The 22,443-nt window shown below is 56.2% G+C and overlaps 1 protein-coding gene across 1 annotated transcript in view; it reads left to right on the top strand.

The window, feature by feature from the left end:
- Positions 1-22,443, top strand: part of UNKL (unk like zinc finger) — a gene marked incomplete at its 5' end in the record, with an annotated part of 53,069 nt that overhangs the window by 14,431 nt on the left and 16,195 nt on the right. Inside the window, 7 exons of the mRNA XM_017858288.1 lie at positions 1,162-1,459; positions 3,584-3,774; positions 5,434-5,551; positions 8,497-8,581; positions 9,529-9,614; positions 12,141-12,203; positions 17,520-17,697. Of these exons, the coding sequence (XP_017713777.1) occupies positions 1,162-1,459; positions 3,584-3,774; positions 5,434-5,551; positions 8,497-8,581; positions 9,529-9,614; positions 12,141-12,203; positions 17,520-17,697 (1,019 nt within the window). The remainder of the gene's footprint in view (positions 1-1,161; positions 1,460-3,583; positions 3,775-5,433; positions 5,552-8,496; positions 8,582-9,528; positions 9,615-12,140; positions 12,204-17,519; positions 17,698-22,443) is intronic.

The raw sequence follows: 22,443 nt of genomic DNA, 5'->3' as shown, positions 1-22,443 counted from the left end.
TTTTTTTTTTTTTTTTTTGAGGCAGAGTCTCTATCTGTCGCCCAGGCTGGAGTTCAGTGGCACGATCTCAGCTCACTGCAACCTCTGCCTCCCAGGTTCAAGTGATTCTCCTGTCTCAGCCTCTTGAGTAGCTGGGATTACAGGTGCCAGCCAAGCTAATTTTTTGTATTTTTAGTAGAGACGGGGTTTTACCATTTTGGCCAGGCCGGTCTCGAACTCCTGACCTCAAGTGATCCTCCCACCTCAGCCTCCCAAAGTACTGGGATTACAGGCGTGAGCTACCAGGCCCAGCCTCTGCATGTTACTTCTTTTTTCTTTTCTTTTTTTGTTTTGCGGAATGGAATCTTGCTCTGTCACCCAGGCTGGAGTGCAGTGGTGCGATCTCGGCTCACTGCAAGCTCCGCCTCCCAGGTTCACGCCATTCTCCTGCCTCAGCCTCCCGAGTAGCTGGGACTATAGGCGCCCGCCACCACACCTGGGGTTTTTTTGTATTTTTGGTAGAGACGGGGTTTCACCGTGTTAGCCAGGATGGTCTGGATCTCCTGACCTCCGGATCCACATGCCTCGGCCTCCTAAAGTGCTGGGATTATAGGCATGAGCCACTGTACCCGGCCTGGATGTTATTTCTAATGAGACAATCCCTCACTTCTTCTCACTGGGTGTTTCTTCTCTGGGTCCGGTGGGCAGCTTAGTGGGGTTGAGGCTGTGAGGCACTGCTTTCCAGGAGAACGAACTCAGCACAGTCTGGGGCTGCAGGAAAGCAAATCCTGCCCAAAGAAGAGTCCGCTTTTACATGGGTGGGGCCGAGTGTAGTGGCTCATACATGTAATCCCAGTGCTCTGGGAGGCCAAGGTGGGAGGATTGCTTGAGCCCGGGGGGTGGAGGCTGCAGTGAGCGGTGGTTGCGTCACCGCACTCCAGCCTGGGGGCAGAGCCAGACCCTGTCTCAGATAAAACAAAGCAAACAAAGTGAAGTGGTTGGGATTTGGATGAGGACTGTGGGCCAGGACAGGGGAGCGCCTGCACACTGAGACTCCGTCCTGAACCTTCGGCCGCAGCCTCTCTGTGCAGTGGTGGGAGGGGAGCGTGCCCTGCAGTGACCTCGTCTCAGCTTTGGAGGCTCAGGACGCAGAGCTGTGACCACTGTGTCCTCGGCTTGCAGGGAGCTGCAGGCCCAGGAAGCCTTGCAGAACGGCCAGCTGGGCAGCGGGGAAGGGGTCCCGGATCTGCAGCCTGGGGTCTTGGCCAGCCAGGCCATGATTGAGAAGATCCTGAGCGAGGACCCCCGGTGGCAAGGTAACTCCACGGCCGCAGCTGAGGGCGGGGGGAGGGGGGGGGCGGGCACAGCACAAGAACAGCTTGGGCCACTCAGTTCTCCATGCTTTTCAGTTTATGTGCAAGCAGATCGGACGGGGAACCTGAGGTTCATGGAGTCCAATACCAACCCCTCCCCCACAGGGGTGGGTGCTGAGTGGGATTTGGGCCGAGGTGCCTTCCCCACACCTGCTCTGAATCTCCGTGGCAACTGACATCTCTGTGGGGTTGGCTATTGACCAAGTGGCCAAGGGGGCAGTAGCACAGCTCCCCCGGAACTTGTGGGGCGTCGTGTCCCAGAGCCGGGGCGCCCACCAGGCACCCACCAGGATGCCCAGCAGAGCCCCCAGCCGTGCGCCTCTCTGGGGTGGTGCTCTAGACAGCAGCTTTCGAACCCCGGACTTGGCTGGAAATGCATGGACCAGGGGGCTGTCCCTCGGAGCTGGGGGACGTGCATTCCTGGCTGGCACATAGACGAGGTTATATGCAGGGGAGAGTTTGATTTGAAAAAAAATGTAGTAAGGCCGGGGGCACTGGCTCATGCCTGTAATCTCATCACTTTGGGAGGCTGAGGTGAGTGGATCACTTGAGGTCAGGAGTTCGAGGCCAGCCTGGCCAACATGGTGAAACCCCATCTCTACTAAAAATACAAAAAATTAGCCGGTTCTGGTGGTGGGCGCCTGTAATCCGAGCTACTTGGGAGGTTGAGGCTGGAGAATCTCTTGAACCCGGGAGGTGAAGGTTGCAGTGAGCCAAGATCACACCAGTGCATTCTAGCGTGGGCAACAGAGACTCCATCTCAAAAAAAAAAAAAAAAGCGGGTAAAATGCACATAACATAAAATGCACCATTTTTAAGTGTACAGTTCAGTGGCATTTAGCACATTTGCAGTGTTGTGCAGCTGCCACCACTCTCTAGTTCCAGAACATTCCATCCCTGCAAAAGGAACCCCCCCCCCGCTTATGAGCACTTCCTCCCCATCCCCTCACTGACCCCTGTACCCACTGGCCTGCATCCCAGCTCTATGAATTTGCCTATTCTGGACGCTTCGTATGGCAGCAATTTTTTTTTTTTTTTTGAGAGGGAGTCTCTCTCTCTGCTGCCCAGGCTGGAGTGCAGTGGCACAATCTCAGCTCACTGCAAGCTCTGCCTTCCAGGTTCATGCCATTCTCCTGCCTCAGCCTCCTGAGTAGCTGGGATTACAGGCAGGCACCACCACCATGCCCGGCTAATTTTTTATTTTTAGTAGAGATGGGGTTTCACCGTGTTGGCCAGGCTGCTCTTGAACTCCTGACCTTGTGATCCACCTACCTCGGCCTCCCAAAGTGCTGGGATTACAGGCGTGAGCCACCACGTCCGGCCCAGTGCCCAGTGAATGACTTCTAAAACTAGGCTTTATTTTTTAGAGCAGTTTTCGGTTCACAGCAAAACTGAGTAGCAAAATAGATTTCCCGAACGCCCCCTGCCCCCTCAGCGTCTCCTGCCATGAACCTCCTGCACTGCAAGGTACGCTTGTTACCAGCAGTGAACCCACATTGAGGTGTGCTTGTCACCCAGAGGCTGTGGTGTGCATGAGGCTCAACGTGCGGCATTTAAGGGTGTGCGTTTCTCTGTTTTTTAAGCATACTCACAAAGCTGTGCAACCATTTCCTTTATATAGTTGGAGAACGTTTTTATCCCCCATCAAGGAAGCCGCATTCCCACAGCAGGACTCCCTCACACCCCTGGTAGTCTTGGCTCCACTCCGTCTCTGTGGGTTCCCTAGTTCTGGGCGTTTGTTTTCACATAAACAGAATCACAGCACGTGGCCTTTGGGCCCGGCTTCCCTCACGGAGCCTGAGTGGTTTTTTTTTTTTGAGACGGAGTCTCCTCTGTGGCCCAGGCTGGAGTGCGGTGGCCGGATCTCGGCTCACTGCAAGCTCCGCCTCCCGAGTTTATGCCATTCTCCTGCCTCAGCCTCCCGAGTAGCTGGGACTACAGGCGCCTGCCACCTCGCCCAGCTAGTTTTTTGTATTTTTTTAGTAGAGACGGGGTTTCACCGTGTTCGCCAGGATGGTCTTGATCTCCTGACCTCGTGATCCACCCGTCTCGGCCTCCCAAAGTGCTGGGATTACAGGCTTGAGCCACCGTGTCCGGCCAAGCCTGAGTCTTTGAGGTCCGCATGTGCCGTGGCGCGTGTCTGCGCTCCCCGAGTGCTCCTGCAGCTCCTTCCGTTGGGGGACAGCCACGTCCTCCCACCTTCGGTCTCCTGTGCCCGGCGTTGCCTCCAGTCACACCATCAGTCAACCGTCGTGGCCATTTTCAGACGCACAACTTCAGTGCTGGAGCAGCTAACAAGACAGAAGCAGTGCCCGAGCCCACAGCGCACTGTGTCGCCAGAGGGCTACGACAGTGCCCGCACGTGCCCGCACTACCACAACAGCCGGGACAGGCGGCGCAACCCCCGGCGGTTCCAGTACAGGTGAGCCTGCAGGACCGTGCTCAGAGGACCCCGGCTGGTGGGCGTCCTTCCTGGCCCGTGGCCCACACTGCCCACCCCAGGGTTCTAATGGGAGGGCTGCCCTTGTGGCACCATCATCCCCGGGAGGGGAGGGCATCTCCAAGCACAGTGGCTGTGGGAGGCACCGTGGAGGCCCACGCGTCTGTCCCGGGGACGGGCTTCCCCACCCGGGACGGGCCTCCCCACCCATGCTCAGCGGCTCCCATGCAGTCCCCTACCGGGGCCCCTCTGCCAGGCAAGGGGACGGAGCACTGCAGGAGGGATCCCCGTGTGCCCCACCTGTGCCTCTGGTCGCAGCCGCGCTCTCCGGGCCGTGGGCCGCATGCTGTCTCCCTGCCCAAACCCCAGGCGCTCTGACGTTGTCGTCACCTGGGATCGACCTCGTCTTCACAGCTGGCAGCTGGGACACCGGGTCCTTAGGCTGAGTCCCACGGCCAACAACCCAAGGGTCGCCCTGCCCAGGGTGCACAAAGGACCTTCCTCCACTGCCTGAGCCCCAACTGTCCCTGGGTCTGGCCTGCGGGTTTGGTGCCTCGCAGCCTGCTTGCCTCTGAAGCCCCTTTCTCCTCCTTGCCCCAGCCCGGCCTTCTGGTTGTGCCTGGCCTGGCCTGCCTGCCGTCTGCAATTTGCACCTGAGACGGGGGTGGAGGGGTACAGACCCCACAGGGTGTCTGGATGACTGGACCATGACCTTGGCCTCCCTGAGGCCCTGTCTGTGTCCAGCTCTTCCTTTGAGCAGAGAGCCACCCTCTCTTCTGAATGACCTGGTGCTGCCTCATGTGCCCTGGAGGGCGCCTATGCCCCCATGGGAAGGATGCCCTGGAGGGCGCCTGTGCCCCCATGGGAAGGACCCCCTCCTTGTTTTGCCACATTCCGTCTCCCTCTGAGCAGCGTCCAGGTTGAGGGACCTCAACAACTGTAGAACAAACCACAAATGAGTCTCTAGGTTTTTGTCATCGCCTGTCATGGAAAGAAAAGAAAAATTCTTTTCTTCAGTAGGCACTTACGTTTTCCATAAATCCAAGCCAGTTACAATAAAGCTGCTAGAAATTCCATGAAGAGTAGAGGATTTTGATTTTTTATGAGACAGTCTCTCTGTTGCCCAGGCTGGAGTGTGGTGGTGCATTTCAGTTCACTGCAGTAGGAACATAGGTAATTGGAAATTGGTGAGGATTTTTAAATTGTGGGATCAAAACTCTCACTTGTATATTATAGAAGGTTGACGAGACAGCCCCGTGCTGTCCGGGTGCCCGGCCTCACTGCCCCCAGGAAGTTCGACTGCATCTTCCCTGCGTTCTCCAAGTCTGTGAGGGTGGCTCTGACTCAGACTCAAGTTAAATTCCGTGCAGAACAGCCCCGGGGCTCCTGACCCCATCCTGGCACTGGCCGGGCCTGCGTGTCCATGAGCGCAGAGCTGGGTTGCTGGTCACTCCAGGGCCCTAGGCCTGAGGCCCCTCCTGATGGGAGGCGGACACCTCTGGGCACACGGGGGCAGCCATGTCCTCCTGTGTCCCCCGACACCTCCTCATCCTCAGGTCCACGCCCTGCCCCAGCGTGAAGCACGGGGATGAGTGGGGGAGCCAAGTCCTCCGTGTCCCCCTGACACCTCCTCATCCCCAGGTCCACGCCCTGCCCCAGTGTGAAGCACGGGGATGAGTGGGGGGAGCCCTCGCGCTGCGACGGCGGTGACGGCTGCCAGTATTGCCACTCCCGCACGGAGCAGCAGTTCCATCCCGAGGTACGTCCCTCTGACCCCCCAGGTGCAGGGATTGCTGGAAGGCCCCGGAGAAGCCGAGGGTTTCACAGCGCGGCTCATCACACAGAAAGAACAGTGATTAACCGTGGCTGAGGGCTGGCACGGGGCGGGAAGCCTAGGGGGGGCATGAGGGCTGTACCTGCTTGCTGTCTTGCTTGCTGGCCTTCAGGCTGCCCTCAGCTGGCGAGTCTCTCCGCTTGGCCTGCAACAGAAAAGAATCGTGGGAAAAAAGCAGGGAGAAAATGTTAATTAAAAACATACATATTCAGGGCCGGGCGCAGTAGCTCACGCCCGTAATCCTGTACAATATTACAATATTACAGTAGCTCAAGCCTGTAATCCCAGCACTTTGGGAGGCCGAGGCAGGCAGATCACTAGGTCAGGAGATCGAGACCATCCTGGCGAAACCCCGTCTCTACTAAAAATACAAAAAAATTAGCCGGGCGTGGTGGCAGATGCCTGTAGTCCCAGCTACTTGGGAGGCTGAGGCAGGAGAATGGCATGAACTTGGGAGGCGGAGCTTACAGTGAGCCGAGATCATGCCACCGCATTCCAGCCTGGGTCACAGAGCGAGACTCTGCCTCAAGAAAAAAAAATGTATGTATATATATATATATATGCAGGCTGGGCTCGGTGGATCACACTGTAATCCCAGTGCTTTGGGAGGCCGAGGCGGGCAAATCACTTGAGGTCGGAGGTTTGAAACCAGCCTGGTCAACATGTCTCCACTAAAAATACAAAAATTAGCTGGGTGTAGTGGTGTGCGCCTGTAATCCCAGCTACTCCGGAGGCTGAGGTGCGAGGATCACTTGAACCCGGGAGGCAGAGGTTGCAGTGAGCCGAGATTGCGCCACTGCACTCCAGCCTGGGGGACAGAGCAAGACTCTGTCTTTCACGTCTAAAAAACGTGAAAACCTGAGCCAAGGGGGAGGCGCGCAGGGGCTGGGAGGGACCCGGCGCTGCTTCTTGTCTTTTCTTGACACATGTCGTCACGGACACGCATCATGCCTTTTGGGTGTCGGTGACCACACACTCAGCGGTGCCACCAGGGGCCTGTCGGGAGTCCGGCATCCGGAGCCTTTTCTGTGTTCGTTCACACAGGCCTGGCTGCAGACCCCAATCTCCCGTACCCCGCTGAGTGGAGCTGGCACCACATGGGTCACAGCCGCCCCGTAAATCCTGAGTGACATAAACCCTCCCACCTGGGCCCTGCCCCAGCTGAATAAGAACTCTTCCCAGGCAGGAAGTTCCTGGGGCTGAAGGGGGCAGCCTGAGCTGGAGCCAGGCCTGTGCCTCCACTAGAAGGTGCAGGGTATGGGTGGTCCACCCAGCGGTGTAGTTGCCAGGGGATCATACTCAGATTTGTATTTAAATGAACAGGCCAGGCACAGTGGCTCACGCCTGTAATTCCAGCACTTTGGGAGGCCGAGGCAGGTGGATCACTTGAGGTCAGGAGTTTGAGACCAGCCTGGCCAACATGGTGAACCCCTGTCTCTACTAAAAATACAAAAATTAGCTGGACGTGGTGGCACGCGCCTGTAATCCCAGCTACTCAGGAGGCTGAGGCAGGAGAATCGCTTGAATCCAGGAGGCGGAGGTTGCAGTGAGCCGAGATTGCGCCATTGTATTCCAGCCTGGGTGACAGAGCCAGACTCCTTCCCGCCTCCCCCGAAAAAAAATGAACAGGCCGGCACGGTGGTTCATGCCTGTAATCCCAGCCCTTTGGGGGACCGAGGTGGACAGATCACCTGAGGTCAGGAGTTTGAAACCAGCCTGGCCAATATGGTGAAACCCCATCTCTACTAAAACTACAAAAAATTAGCCAGGCGGCCGGGCGCGGTGGCTCACGTCTGTAATCGCACCACTTTGGGAGGCCAAGGCGGGCGGATCACGAGGTCAGGAGACCGAGACTATCCTGCCTAACACGATGAAACCCCATCTCTAATAAAAATACAAAAAAATGGCCGCGCGTGGTGGCGGGTGCCTGTAGCCCCAGCTGAGGCAGGAGAATGGCGTGAACCTGGGAGGCAGAGCTTGCGGTGAGCTGAGATCACGCCACTGCACTCCAGCCTGGGGGACAGAACCAGACTCTGTCTCAAAAAAAAAAAATTGGCCAGATATTGTGGCACGTGCTTGTAATCCCAGCTACTTGGGAGGCTGAGGCAGGAGAATCGCTTGAACTCGGGAGACAGATGTTGCATTGAGTCGAGATCATGCCACTGCACTCCAGCCTGGGCAACAGAGCGATACTTTTTCAAAAAACAAACAAAATGAACAAGCAATCGAGCCTCCACGGGTACCTCGTGGTGGGAGAGCCGTGGCAGCAGGGGTGGCCAGGCTGGAGGTCAGGAAAGAGGCTGCCTGCTGGGACCCAGGCAGGTGTGGGCACTGGGGGCCAGGTGTGCCAGTTGTTGTGTCCTCCCCGGAGAGCTGTGGAGCAGGAGGGGCTGGGCCAGGCCCTCTGAAGGTGGACTGGGGGCTTCTAGGCCGGTCTGTCCCTTGCTGGGTCTTAAGTGTTGTTGACCCATGAGAGGGGCTGTCACCCGAGGTGAAGTGTCAGTGGGTCTGGTCAGGGAACAGAGACGCGCTTCTTTTAATAGGCACTTATTGGGCACCTGCTGCATGCCAGTCTCTGAATTTGGTACATCTTTCAGAAAAGATCAGCAGGGAAATGACCTTGCCCGTGACTGGAGGGCAGATGCTGCGGGAATGGCCCACACATGTGCCTGTTCCCTGTGGGTCGGCTGTGCAGAGAGGAGGGATGTGGGGACCAAGGGCACACAGTGGAGGAGGCAGGGCCCACACCCCCTTTTCAGGGGTGTCTTGTGGCTTGGAGCTTCATCCTCTACCTTGGGACGATGCCAGCCGCGATCTTTCCACAGGATCCCACATCCAATCAAGTGTCTTTATTTCATTTCTTCCCCCAGATCTACAAATCTACGAAATGCAACGACATGCGCCAAACCGGGTACTGCCCACGCGGCCCCTTCTGCGCCTTTGCACACATTGAGAGTGAGTGACCGTCCCTGTGGCAGGTTCACCTTAGCAGGTTCTGCGGCTCTGCAGGCCCTCACTGGAGTTACTGACGACCCGGAGCTGGCCACGAGGACCTGGAAGACGGGCGGGAGCTCAGCACTGTGGTTGGGGGTGGGGGGTCCCTGACATGCCCATGGAGGCTCCCTGGGGTGTTTGTGCCACGTGAGGCTGGGTTCCCTCCACGCCGGCATGGGCCAGGCCAGGTGGAACCTGCAGGGACCCTGTCTCCAGGCACGATGGGGCCCTGAGCATGGAGGCTGAGTCCTGGTGTGGGCCAGCTGGCGCCCCCACCTGCCTCCTGGGCATCCAAGCTGGGACCTTCTGCCCCCCGCTGCCTGGGCCTTGCCCTGAGACTGCCATCTTCCTGAGCGCCCACTCAGGAGCAGCACCACCCTTGTGGAGAGAGGGGTCTGTCCACCCCAGCTCCCCCGGGGAGACAGCAGAGACCCTTGAGCAAGGGTTGCTGGGGTGAGCCCGTGCTTTCCAGAGCCGTCTGCTGTCTAGAGGATGAGGGTTTAGCTTTGGATCACGTGGTCCCTAATAAGTTCCCAGCAGCAGGAACAAGCCCCAGTGGGAACCCACGCGGCCTCCTCGCAGCCGGGGGTTTGGGTTCTAGGTTTTCTGCGTGTGGTTGCAAGCTCAAATTTTCCTTTGTTTTTGATTTTAGTAGGGAGGGAAGCTCTTCTTGTTCACATTTTAAACATTGCTTTTAGTGTTAAAAACATGAAAAACTGGTCTAAGGCCTGAGGGTCCCGTTGCCCTGGGCGTCCCCTGTCATTGCCCAGCCGTCCTGTGCTGCACCCCTGAGGGATGATTGTGACAAGGCCGCGCATGCTCGGCCCTGACGTGTGGTGCAGAGACTGCTGCGTGTTCCTGTCACCCACCAGTGGCCCTCAGAGCCTGCTGCTCCCCTGTCCTTGCAGAGAGCCTGGGGATGGTGAATGACTGGGGCTGTCGCGACCTCCACCTCACGAGTCCTGCCTCCACGGGCAGCGGCCAGCCGGGAAACGTAAGTGAACGGTGTTCCCAGGACAATACCAAGTGTCCTTTGGTTTAGTTGAACTGTTAGGGATGTGGATGGATATGAGTTTTCAGCAATGTGGTCGCGGGCAGTCTGTGGAGTTCGTGGCTCTTCTAGAAGAGTCTAGAAAATCCTTGCCACTAGGCCGGGGGCGGTGGCTCATGCCTGTCATCCCAGCACTTCAGGAGGCTGAGGCAGGCAGATCACCTGAGGTCAGGAGTTTGAGACCAGCCTGGCCAACATGGTGAAACCCTGTCTATCCTAAAAATACAAAAATTAACCAAGTGTGGTGGTGGATGCCTGTAATCTCAGCTACTCAGGAGGCTGAGGCAGGAGAATTGCTTGAACCCAGGAGACGGAGGTTGTGGTGAGCTGAGTTCCCACCAGTTCACTCCAGTCTGGTGACAGAGTGAGACTCTTTCAAAAAAAAAGAGGGGAGAAGAGGGGATTGGGCTCCTAGGAAGTTAAGGCTATGGGGGAGACTGGCGGAAGGTAAGAGTAACTTCAGTGAGGTTGGTTATGCAGCCTCTCCTCCTGGTGTGGAGAGGGGAGAGGGCACCTTCACAGAGGGAATTCACACCCGGCTTCGAGGCAGGAAGGGAGCGGAGAGCTGTTCCTGCGTCTGCTGTTTCTCAGCTGCTTTCAACTCAAAATAATCTTTTTGTCAGAGAGTGGCATGTGTGGGGTGACACACTCTGACCTCTCGTGTATGTCTTAGAGCTTCAGCTGAGCCTCTGCCTCAGGCCAGTGGCTCGGTTTGGGGTTTGACGCTATGGTTGGTTCAGGGAGTCTAGAGCTGGCACCCTGCCTTCACAGACCAACCCAAGGTCAGAGAGCCACGTTTAAATGTAAGAAATGGAAATCAGGGCTGGGCACGGTGGCCCATGCCTGTAATTCCAGCATTTTGGGAGGCCAAGGCGGGTGGATCACCTGAGGTCAGGAGTTCGAGACCAGCCAGGCCAACATGGTGAAACCACCATCTCTACTAAAAATACAAAAATTAGCCAGGCATGGTGGTACATGCCTGCGGTCCCAGCTACTCCAGAGGCTGAGGCAGGAGAATCGCTTGAACCCAGTAGGAGGAGGCTGCAGTGAGCTGAGATTGCGCCACTGCACTCCAGCCTGGACGACAGAGGGAGACTGTCTCAGAAGAAAAAAAAAAAAAAAAAAAAAGAAGAAATGGAACTTAGGAGAACCGACAGGGAGCCAGCAGATTCAGACGTCTCTTCTGTTTCATGAAACCTTCAAGATTTGGCATCCTTGGCCAGTTGCAGTGGCTCACGCCTGTAAACCAAGTACTTTAGGAGGCTGAGGTGGGACAATCGCTTGAGGTCAGGAGTTCAAGACCAGCCTGGGCAACAAAACGAGACCCTGTCTCTACAGAAAGCTTTGAAAAATTAACTGGGTCCACTGGCAAATGCCTGTGCTCCCAGCTTGGCAGGCTGAGACAGGAGGATTGCTTTAGCCAGGGAGGTCGCACCACCGTGCTCCAGCCTGGGAGACAGTGAAATCCTGTCTCAAAAAAGAAAAAAAATAGCGTTTGTCTAAATTCTGAGCAGAGCTTACATCTGTGTGTGTGTGTGTGTGTGTGTGTGTGTGTGTGTATACATATCTTTAAGAACCAGAAGTACTGCTGAGTAGGTGTGTATATATATACATATACGTGTGTGTGTATTGTTTTTTTTTTTTTTTTTTTTTTTTTTTTTTTTTGGGAGACGGAGTCTTACTTTATCACCCAGGCTGGAGTGCAGTGGTACGACCTTGGCTCACTGCAGCCTCCACCTCCCAGGTTCAAGCACTTCTCCTCTTTTTAATTTTTAATTTTATTTTTTGAGACGGAGTTTCACTCTTGTTGCCCAGGCTGGAGTGCAATGGTGCCATCTCGGTTCACTGTAATCTCTTACCTCCTGGGTTCAAGTGATTCTTTTGCCTCTGCCTCTTGAGTAGCTGAAACTACAGGCATGTGCCACTGTGCCTGGCTATTTTTGGTATTTTTAGTAGAGACAGGTTTTCATTGGCCAGGCTGGTCTCGAACTCCTGACCTCAGATGATCCACCTGCCTCAGCCTCCCGAAGTGCTGCCACTGTGCCCAGCCTGAATATGTATTTTTCTTTTTTGTTTTTTTTTTTTTTTTTTTTTTTTTTTTGAGACGAGAGTACTCGCTCTGCTCACCCAGGCTGGCAGTGCTGTGCTGGGATTCTCAGCTCACTGGCAAGCTCCGCCTCCCAGGTTCATGCCATTTTCCTTCCTCGGGCTCGCCGGGTAGCTGGGACTACAGGCGCCGCCCACCATTGCCCGGCTAGTTTTTTTGTGCTTTTAGTAGGAGCTGACGGTTTCACCGGTGTTAGCCCAGGATGGTCTCGATCTTCCTGACCTCGTATGACCGCCCGTTCTCGGCCTCGCCCAAAGTGCTGGGATTACAGGCTTGGGCCACCGCGCCCGGCCGAATATGTATATTTTTAATTCACATTTCCTCCCTGCTTTTTTCTCACATGACTCTTTTTTATGTTGCAGGCCAAGCGGAGAGACTCGCCGGCCGAGGGCGGCCCGAAGGGCAACGAGCAGGACAGCAAGCAGGTACAGGCCCCAAGGCTTCCCGCGGCCCTCGTGCCCGCCGGTGTGACATTGCGTGAGGGCTGCGCTCGTGCATCCTTGGTCCCGCCCCCTCTTGGCTCCCAAAGCCGTCTGGTTAACATCTGCTTGTTACAGAATTAGCTCTCTCCTGGTACCCCCGTGTTTGTGTGTTTGAAACATTCGTGTTATACCTTGGAAACAACAAAGCCAAAACCTCCTGCTGTTTTCTGCTCAGGGAAATAAGAGGGGCCCTTTGGAGTCCATCTGTGTTACTTTCCTTGGGCTACGAGGGAAGGATGCAGATGGGGCCATTTAAACAGCAGAACTTGCCTGGTGTGGTGGCTCACACCTGTAATCCGAGCACTTTGAGAGGTCGAGGAGGGCGGATCACGAGGTCAGGAGTTCGGGACCAGCCTGGCCAACATGGTGAAACCCCGTCTCTACTAAAAATGGAAAATATTAACCAGGTGTGGTGGCACGTACCTGTAGTCCCAGCTACTCGGGAAACTGAGGCAGGAGAATCGCTTGAAGCCAGGAGGTGGATGTTGCAGTGAGCCGAGATCATGCCACTGCGCTCCAGCCTGGGTGACACAGAACAAGACCCCGTCTCCAAATAAATGAATGAATGAGGGAGTTTTGGTTGGGCACAGTAGCTCACACCTGTGGTTCCAGCACTTTGGGAGGCTGAGGCAGGAGAATTGCTTGATCCCAGGAGTTGGAGGTTGCAGTGAGCCGAGCACTCCAGCCTGGGCAAGAGTGAGGCCCTATCTCAAACCAAAGCAAAACCAAAACCACACCCCAAGCAGCAGCACCTGCTCTCTCAGTTCTGGGGGCTGAGTCTGAACTTGAGCTGTCCAGAACTGGCTCCTGAGGCCCCCGAGGTGCAGATGCTGTCTCCTCTGTATCCTCTGGGGTCACTTCTCTGTGTGTGAGCATCCTGGGGTCTCTTCCTGGGGACAGCGGCTGCGTAGGGCCCTGCCCCTAACACCTCGTTTCATTGTTGCTGTTGTTTTTTACAGTTTCTTGAATTTTTTTTTTTTTTTTTGAGACGGAGTCTCACTCTGTCCACCAGGCTGGAGTGCAGTGGCACGATCTCGGCTCACTGCAAGCTCCGCCTCCCGGGTTCACACCATTCTCCTGCCTCAGCCTCCCTAGTAGCTGGGACTACAGGCGCCCACCTCCGCGCCCGGCTAATTTTTTGTATTTTTAGTAGAGATGGGGTTTCACCATGGTCTCGATCTCCTGACCTTGTGATCCACCTGCCTCGGCCTCCCAAAGTGCTGGGATTACAGGCATGAGCCACCGTGCCTGGCCCAGTTTCTTGAATTTTTTGAGACAGTTTCTTGAATTTTTTTCTTGAATTTTTTGAGACCTGGGTACTCTGTCACCCAGGTGGGGTGCGGCAGCCCAGTCCAGCTCACTGCAGCCCAGGACTCCCAGGCTTGAAGCAGTCCTCCCACCTCAGCTTCCTGAGTCGCTGGGACCCCAGGCCCACACCACCAGGCCTGGCTAATTTTTGTATTTTTTAGAACTGGGGTCTTACTATGTTGCACAGGATGGTCTTGAACTCCTAGGCTCAAGCATTCCTCCTGATCTGGTCTCCCAAAGTGTTGGGATCACAGGTGTGAGCCTCCACGCCCGGCCTAAGAACTCGTCTCACCTTAATTACTCCTCACAGGCCCTGTCTCCAAATTTAGTCACGCCGGGGGTCAAGGCTTCCATGTAGGAATTTGGGGGGGACACGTTTGGTCCATAACAAAGACACTGTGCTGACTGAAAGGAGCCAGTTACTGAAAGGCAAATCCTGTGTGATTCCACCCACAGGAGGTCGCTAGCGGAGTCATGTTCACAGACAGCAGGTAGCATGGTGGGGGCCGCGGCTGGGGCCGGGGGAGGGAGCTGGTGTTCCCTGGGGTCAGAGCTTCCGGCTGGGAGATGAAGCGTTCTGGAGATGGACGCGGTGATGGCTGCACAGCGGTGTGGATGGCATTCATGCCACGGACTACACCGACCCATGAGCACCATAGTAAATGTTGTATTTCACCGTAATACAGAGAAGAAAAACCAGGCAGGCAGTGCTGGTGTTAGTGGAGGCAGTCAGTGCTGGTGTTAGCGGAGGTGCGGCGTCCCCAGGGCGTCCTCACGGGGCGGACGGTGCCGGTGTTAGCGCAGGCGCGGCATCCCCACGGGGCTCTCATCTGACGCCTCTCACCATGCCCAGCCCTCCTGTGGATGGGCCCCCACACCAGGCCCGTCGTCTGTGGCATTTGTACCTTGGGGAACAAGAACTGACCTGGATGTTGATGATTTTCAGGTGATCATTTGGGCTGAAGTCACAGTGTGCACATCACCCCGGCCAGCTCCCGGGCAGGGTCAGCATGGGGTCTGGGAGTCACTCAGCACTGAGGCTTCCTCTCCGATCTCTCTTGGTGTATGGCCTCCAGTAGGCTGGGGAAGGCCCCCAGGGTGGAGTCCCTCCTGCAGACACCCAGGAAGGAGGCAGCCTTGGCTTCTCAGGCTGCTGCACTCACCCTGGGCCAGGCAGTGCTTCGGGAGCCCGAGGCCGCCTCCTAGCCGAGGGTCAGCCTGTGCCCAGCCCTCAGACCACCGCTGCTTTGGGGGCAAATGTGGCACCTGCACTGTGGTGCCTCGCGGATTTCCGCGTTCTTGGGCTCTATGCAGACACAGGTGCGGGGCACAGGCTCCCCATCTGACCCAGGGCAGGGCAGGCCTGCTCTGCAAACCCCAGCATTGTCCATGGCTGCTTGGTGGGCCCGGCCCTTCCAGGCAGCAGTCCCTAGGCTCTCCCTTATTTGGGAGGCGGCCTCTGGGCCTGGGTGATGCTCTGGAGTTGGTTCAGGCAAAGACTGAGACGCCTGCAGGGGTCATGGAGCTGGGAGGACATCCACAGGGGTGACTGTGACGCGGGCGGTGGCCTCTTGGCTACTGGTGGGTCAGGACATGGTGGACCTCAGCCTGGCGGAGCAGGGGCAGCTTGTGTAGGGACAGTCCCCCAGAGCACGGACCTAGGCAGACCCTGAGACACAGGTGGGCTGCCAAGAGATGGGACAAGGAGGGGATGGGGGAGGGCTTCTGCGGGCCGTGCAGCTGTGCAATGTCCACATCCCTGGTGGGCAGTGCATTGCTGTCCCTGAGCTTTTGGTTCTGAGTCACAGCTGCTGGATGCGGTGAGCTCGGCAGACTGCCCCACGTCACTCACCCCTTGCTGGTGTCTGCCTCCTCGGTCCCGCAGCCCAGGTGGCCCTGTCCTTTGCTGGTAGAGAAGGTCGGTCCCCTCCCTGATCCAAGCTATTGGGGAACAAGGAGCTCCCAGGTGTCTGCGTCGCTCCTGGATGTTGGGTCACCAGAACGTCTGTTGGGAGGTCCTTCTCAGCCTTCCTGGGGCCACACTGAGGCTCTGGAGCAGGGACAGGAAGCGCCAGGGGTGGGGGCAGGTTGCCACTGAGATGTCACCAGGTCTCGAATCACCCACCGTGTTTCTGGGCTGCTTGCTAGAGAACGTGCGGCTTCCAGCAACCCCGTCACCAGGCTCACCATGGGGATTGATGGGGGGTGTCAGCAGCGCCATGCATGGCTGGGAGGGTCCTTGGTGTTGCATGACTGGGTAGGTCTGTGGTGTTGGGTGCAGGAGTTACCGCCGTCCCTGAGGCTAACGGGGTGGACTGTGGTTCCTTTTTTCACGGCTTGAGGGAAAGTGGTCTCCGAGCCAGGGAGGGGAAGTGGATTATGGACGAGGGAGCAGGCCCCATCTTGCACCTGCACAGGGAGCTCTGGCGGCTGTCTCCAGAGTTTGCAGCTGGAGGAGACTGTTTTCAGAGTCAATCACGGGGGATCTGTGCACCTCCTGTGCCGTGGGCTGAGGAGCAAATCCGTTACCCAGAAGGAAGCCAGTGCAGGCAGCAGGACCCCAAGGCCACAGAAGCCTGGAGCCAGGTGCGTTCTTGAGGACTAGTCAGTGCCTGATTTCTGATCCTTAGGAAATGCACGTTAAAATTTCTTCATTATGGACGGTTTTACTTAAGCAGACAAACTAGTAGAATCACACCCCCCAAGGTTAACTTTTCCTGCATTACTTTTCAGCAAAACCCAAATATCATATCATTTCAACTGTAATATTTCAGTATGCAATTCATTTTTCTTTTAGAAACAGTCTCTCTGTTGCCCGGGCTGCAGTGCAGTGGCGTGATCTTGGCTCACGGCAACCTCTGCCTCCTGGGTTCTAGCGATTCTCCTGCCTCAGCCTCCCAAGTAGCTGGGACTATAGGTGCCTGCCACCATGCCGGGCTAATTTTTTGTATTTTTAGTAGAGACGGGGTTTCTCCATATTGAGCAGCCTGGTCTCGAACTCCTGATCTCAGGTGATCCACCCACCTTGGCCTCCCAAAGTGCTGGGATTACAGGTGTGAGCCACCACGCCCGGCCCTGGCTCATTTTTTTTTGTATTTTTAGTAGAGAGCGTTTCGCCATGTTGGCCAGGCTGGTCTCGAACTCCTGACCTTCAGTATTCTGCCCACCTCGGCCTCCCAAAGTGCTGGGATTATAGGCATGACCCACTGTGCCTGGCCAGGAACTCATTCTAATCCAGCTTTTGATGCTCGATTTTGCAGTGACCTCGTAGGTGGCTCTGGGTCATTTGTAGCGGGTGTTTTCTTGTGTGCAGAGCCCTGCCCGTGACTGGGCTCTTATTCAGCACTGCTCTGTGTGCTTGCTCTTTTTCTTTTGATCTATTATCCACCAAACACAGATCATGTGAGTTGCCCCATGTTTTACTTTCCCTGGTGATGAGGTCACAGGACCACGCTGTGGATGTTTTAGAAGTGGTGCTGGGTCTCTTTTTAAGTCCCTGGGAGAACATTTCTGTGGGGGCCCCCCAAGGTGCTCAGGAGCCAGTCCTGGGTGAGAGCTGGGGTGGGGGCACCCAGGAGGTGTGGGGAGCTGCTGCAGGGCTTGCCCCTTGGGCTGGCAGGCCCCTGGCCTCTGACACATCTTTCTGCACCTGCCGGATTGATTTTTACTGGCAAATGTCTACTCCTGAAACATTTTCTGCAGGAAAGCTCATGAGACACTTGCCAGAGGTGTCTGTGCCTTTCCCAAGTGCACCATAGCCGGCTGCCCTGCCCGTCCTGGCGTTTCTCCTCAGTGCGGTCAGAGTCCCTCCGGGTCTGGGAAACTCTCCCCGGGCCTTGCCAGGGCGTGGAAGTCGGCCGCTGTCCCGTGGTGCTTTCTGCAGGGTGCTGACGTGGCGCTGCCTCCTCCACGCAGGGGGCACGTGCTGACGGTGTTTGTGTCTTCGAACAGAACCACCTGGCCGTGTTTGCAGCCGTCCACCCGCCGGCCCCCAGCGTGAGCTCCAGCGTGGCGTCCAGCCTGGCGTCCAGCGCCGGCTCTGGCAGCTCCTCCCCCACTGCGCTGCCCGCGCCCCCCGCCCGCGCCCTCCCGCTCAGCCCCGCCGGCAGCACCGTGGAGGCCGTCCTCGGTAAGTCCGGCACCACCCTCCTTTCTCCCTGACCTCCTTCTTTTCTCATCCTGTAGCTTTTCAGGAACAGCGCTTCTATTTCAGGACATGTTACAGAATCGTCATTTTTGTAAAGAAGCCAGAGGTGTGTTTTCGGTCTTCTGTCACTTATGTTGTGTTGCACATGGAGTTGTGAAAACAAGCCCTGGCTCAGAGAGGCTCCTGGCCTGGGTGCCACGGGTGCTGGGGACAAGGAGCCTCCCGGGAGCCAGTCAGGGTGGGCATCGCCCGGCCCAGGGACTGAGAACAGGGAGGTTGCTGACAGATGATGGGAGGCGTGGGAGTTGGCTGCCTGTGCGCCCAGTGCTGTGGGAGGCCGAGGCAGGAGGATCACTTGAGCCCAGAAGTTCAAGACCAGCCTAGACAACATAGAGAGACCCCGTCTCTACTAAAAATAAAATAATTAGTCAGGCATGGTGGTGCACACCTGTAGTCCCAGCCATTTGGGAGGCTGAGGTGGGAGGATCACTTGAACCCAGGAGGTCGAGGCTGTGGTGAGGTGTGATTGCACCACTGCACTCTAGCCTGGGTGAGAGAGTGAGACCATCTCCAAAAAAAAATTGAAAGTAGGGGTTGTGGACCAGTGAGGGCACTGAAGGTGGGGGATAGTGATGGGGTGGGGAGCCCGGCGAAGGCTTGGAGTCGGGGGCAAAGCTGTGAGCACCTGGGCTGGCAGCTTTGGGAGGCCTTTAGCTGGAGGGAGTCACTGGGCACTGAGACACATGATGGAGCTGGGCTGTGGGGACCCGTCGTGGCCTGGCCAGAAGCCCAGAACCTGGGGGGCAGATTCTTCCAGAGGCCCAGAGGGGCAGAGCTGGGGGCGGGACAGTGCCAGGGGCTGGGCTGTGTGTGTCCTTGGTCCCTTTCAGCCTCTGGGGACAGGTTGGGGTGGGGGGGATGCCTGCCGCACCTGTGCAGGGCTTTGCTTGCAGAGACACTTGGTGAATGATGGGACATGCTGAAGCCCCACATTCCATGGCCACCAGCGCCCAAGGGACCCAAACCTGCCTCTCCTGACAGTGACAGTGAGGGACATGGGGAAGGCCACCACCTGTGGTGGTCTCCAAGTTCTGTCCCTGGGCTGGGATGGAATGGGATGGGGTTGGGGGTACAGTGAGGATGGGCCCTGCTCAGCTCAGCCCGGTCCTGGAGCCCACCCCTTCCTCTCCTACATCCTCTGCTGTCCAGGGTGTGGTGGGGGAGCTGGACATGGGATCAGGAGGACAGGGCTGCTGGGGCCACGTGGTGGGGGCCGTTGCTCCAGTGCCTGCATGGGCACACGCTGGGGACTCGGAGTGGGACCCTGGCACCATCAGGGCCCGCGTTGATGCGGGAGGCGGCCCGGCGGCCAGACCTGCAGTGACTCCTGCCCGAGAGCCGAGCTGCCGGTCGTTGGTGGTTGCCCTACACAGAACGGCTCAGGCCTCGCTGCAAGCCTCCAACAGCTCCATCCATGCAGGCCTGGACACCGCCGGCCAAGGAGGCCGAGGAGAGAGACTCTTCCCAGCGGCCACTTAGGCCACAGACTGCACCTCGGCAGGACACTAGACCAGTCTCATCCTGAGTGGTGTCTGCAAAGAAAGCCAGGTGCAGCTCCTGAGGCCCCAGGATGGTCCTCAGTCCCCCAAGCACCCAGGGCCCCGCTCTCAGCACCTCTGCAACCCAGGTGCATCTTCTGGGCACAGCTCTCAGCCTGTGTTGCTGTGGGGCCGTCCCATCCCTACATCCCCTTGGGGTTGAGCCCAGGCCTTTACATTTTTGTTTTGTGTGTGTGTGGGTTTTTTGTTTTGTTTTTGATTTTTTTTTTTGAGACAGAGTCTCCCTCTTGTTGCCCAGGCTGGAGTGCAGTGGCGCGATATTGGCTCACTGCAACTTCCGCCTCCCGGGTTCACGCCATTCTCCTGTCTGAGCCTCCGGAGTAGCTGGGATTACAGGTGCCCGCCACCATGCCCGGCTAACTTTTTTTTTTTTTTTTTTTTTTTTTTGTATTTTTAGTAGAGATGGGGTTTTACCATATTGGCCAGCCTGGTCTTGAACTCCTGACCTCATGATCTGCCCACCTGGGCCTCACAAAATGCTGGGATTACAGGCTTGAGCCACTGCCCGGGGTGTGTGTGTGTGTTTTTGAGATGGAGTCTCAGTCTGTCACCCAGATTGGAGGGCAGTGGCGTGATCTTGGCTCACTACAACCTCTACCTCCTGGATTCAAGTGATTCTCCTGCCTCAGCCTCCTGAGTAGCTGAGACTGTAGGCGCATGCCACCACGCCCGGCTGATTTTTGTGTTTTTAGTAGAGATGAGGTTTCACCATGTTGGCCAGGCTGGTCTCGAACTCCCGACCTCAGGTGATCCTCCCACCTCGGCCTCCCAGAGTGCTGGGATTACAGGCGTGAGCCACTGCGCCCGGCCTGAAGTTTTTAAAGGGTCTCTTTCCCAAACACTGGGACCTTTTGTGGCCGCATGCGTCTCTCCCTCGCAGCCCTGGTGTTCCTATGTGGGCTGTGTCGTGCACCTGCCGGAGAACCCTCCAGAATCCAGGACCAGTCCCTCCTCAGGAGGCCATGGGGAGAGCGGGCATCCTGGATGGACCCCGCGCCCAGTGCAGGGGGGCTCTGTCGGGCCGGGGCAGGGGCACAGGCTCAGGCAATGTTTGTGTTTGTTTCGTCCTCTGGCTGGGAGCGCTGGGCTGCGCTGCCCAGGGAAGGGCTCCTCATTTCTGCCTTGCTGTGGAGGGCTCACCTGGTTTCAGGACAGGACTCAAACTTCCGCCCTCCGGTCTGTTTTGAAAGTCATCTTCTCCCAGAACCTCTATGGAGGAGGAAGCATGTGGTGTGAGATGACTCCTGTTAGGGCTTCACCGTAAAGGGCAGGTTTTTAAAATCATGAATGCTCCATGGGCGGGAGTGCTGTGTTAAGCTTTCTCTCGTGCAGAAACAAGCCCACATGTGTTTTCAGCTTGAAACTAGGGCAAACATGTTGTTCCTCTCGAACCAGAGAGGTCTCAGGAGTTGAATGGGCTGGGGTGCCCACCCCCATCCCATTCCATTCCAGCCCAGGGACAGAGCACTTGGAGACCACCACAGGTAACGGCCTTCCCTGAGTTTGTTTTTGTTCATTTTGGGGTTTTATTTTTTGAGACAGGGTCTTGCCCTGTCATCCAGGCAGGAGTGCAGTGGTGCAGTCAGCTTGCTGCAGCCTCAAATTTCCGGGCTTAAGAGACCCTCCTGCATCAGCCTCCCAAGTATAGCTGAGACCACAGGCAGGCGCGATGGGCCTAGCTACAACATGCTTGTTTTAATTTGAGATCGCTATCATACATGGGTTGTGTGGTCCATGGCCCTGGATCGTGCTGAATCACACCCTCAAATTCACACATCCCCATCAGAAACTCAGAGGTCAGGGATGAAGTCTACACAGTGGCTAAAGCTCCATGAGGGTCCGGCCTCTGAGCAGGTTCTTTTTTTTTTTTGCTCTGTCATGCAGGCTGGAGTGCAATGGCACAATCTCGCCTCACTGGAACCTCTGCCTTCCAGGTTCAAGCAATTCTTCCTCTGCAGCTTCCAGAGTAGCTGGGATTACAGGTGTGTGCCACATGCCCGGATAATTTTTGTATTTTTAGTAGAGATGGGGTTTTGCATGTTGGCCAGGCTGGTCTCAAATTCCTGACCTCAGGTGATCTGCCCACCTCAGCCTCCCAAGATGCTGGGATTATAGGCGTGAGCCACTGTGCCCGCCCAGGATTGATTGATTGATTTTTTTTTTTTTTTGAGACAGAGTCTTTCTCTGTTGTCCAGGCTAGAGTGTAGTGGTGTAATCTCGGCTCGCTGCAACCTCTGCCTCCCAGGTTCAAGCAATTCTCCTGCCTCAGCCTCCTGAGTAGCTGAGATTACAGGCACCCATCACCACGCCTGGCTAATTTTTGTATTTTTAGTAGAGACGGGGTTTCACCATGTCGGTCAGGCTGGTCTCGAACTCATGACCTCATGATCCGCCTGCCTCAGCCTCCTAAAGTGCTGGGATTACAGGCATGAGCCACCACTCCCGGCCACTTATTTTTTTAAACAAATAAGTATACATTCTGTTTTTTAAATGAAGTTTCTCTTCCCCAACCTAAAAGTAGTAATGCTAGAATTTGAGCATAGCAGAAAAATATTTAGGAAAATTAAATCCCAAACAAGACAGACCATCTTGGACTCTGCTTACTCTGGTGGAAAACAGAGCCAGGTGCCTGTGTGATTGACAGTGGCGTGGCTGCATCTGCATAGCTGACCTTCAGATGGACTGGAGTTAGCACATTTGTAGTAATTTTTCCAAACATTCTTTCATATCTGAGGTATGTTTTCGACCTCTTTTAGTATGTCACTCGCGATTTTGAAGCACATTCTTTCATTGGCTTAAATATTTCGTGAGCCGTGAGCTGTGGTTCACACCTATAATCCCAGCACTTTGGGAGGCCAGGGCGGGTGGATCACCTGAGGTCAGAAGTTCGAGACTAGCCTGACCAACATAGTAAAACCCCATCTCTACTAAAAATACAAAAATTAGCTGGGTGTGGTGGCTTGCGCCTGTAATCCCAGCTACTCAGGTGGTTGAGGCACGAGAATTGCTTGGACCACAAAGGCGGAGGTTGCAGTGAACTGAGATCATGCCACTGCATGCCAGCCTGGGCGACAGAGCGAGATTTGTTCTCAAAAAAAAAAAAAAAAAA

This window comes from Rhinopithecus bieti, unplaced genomic scaffold (genome assembly GCF_001698545.2).
Source record: "Rhinopithecus bieti isolate Rb0 unplaced genomic scaffold, ASM169854v2 scaffold_47707, whole genome shotgun sequence".
NCBI classification, from domain to species: Eukaryota; Metazoa; Chordata; class Mammalia; order Primates; family Cercopithecidae; genus Rhinopithecus; species Rhinopithecus bieti.
The sequence above is the reverse complement of the archived record's forward strand: the minus strand, read 5'-3'. Positions and strand labels throughout refer to the sequence as shown.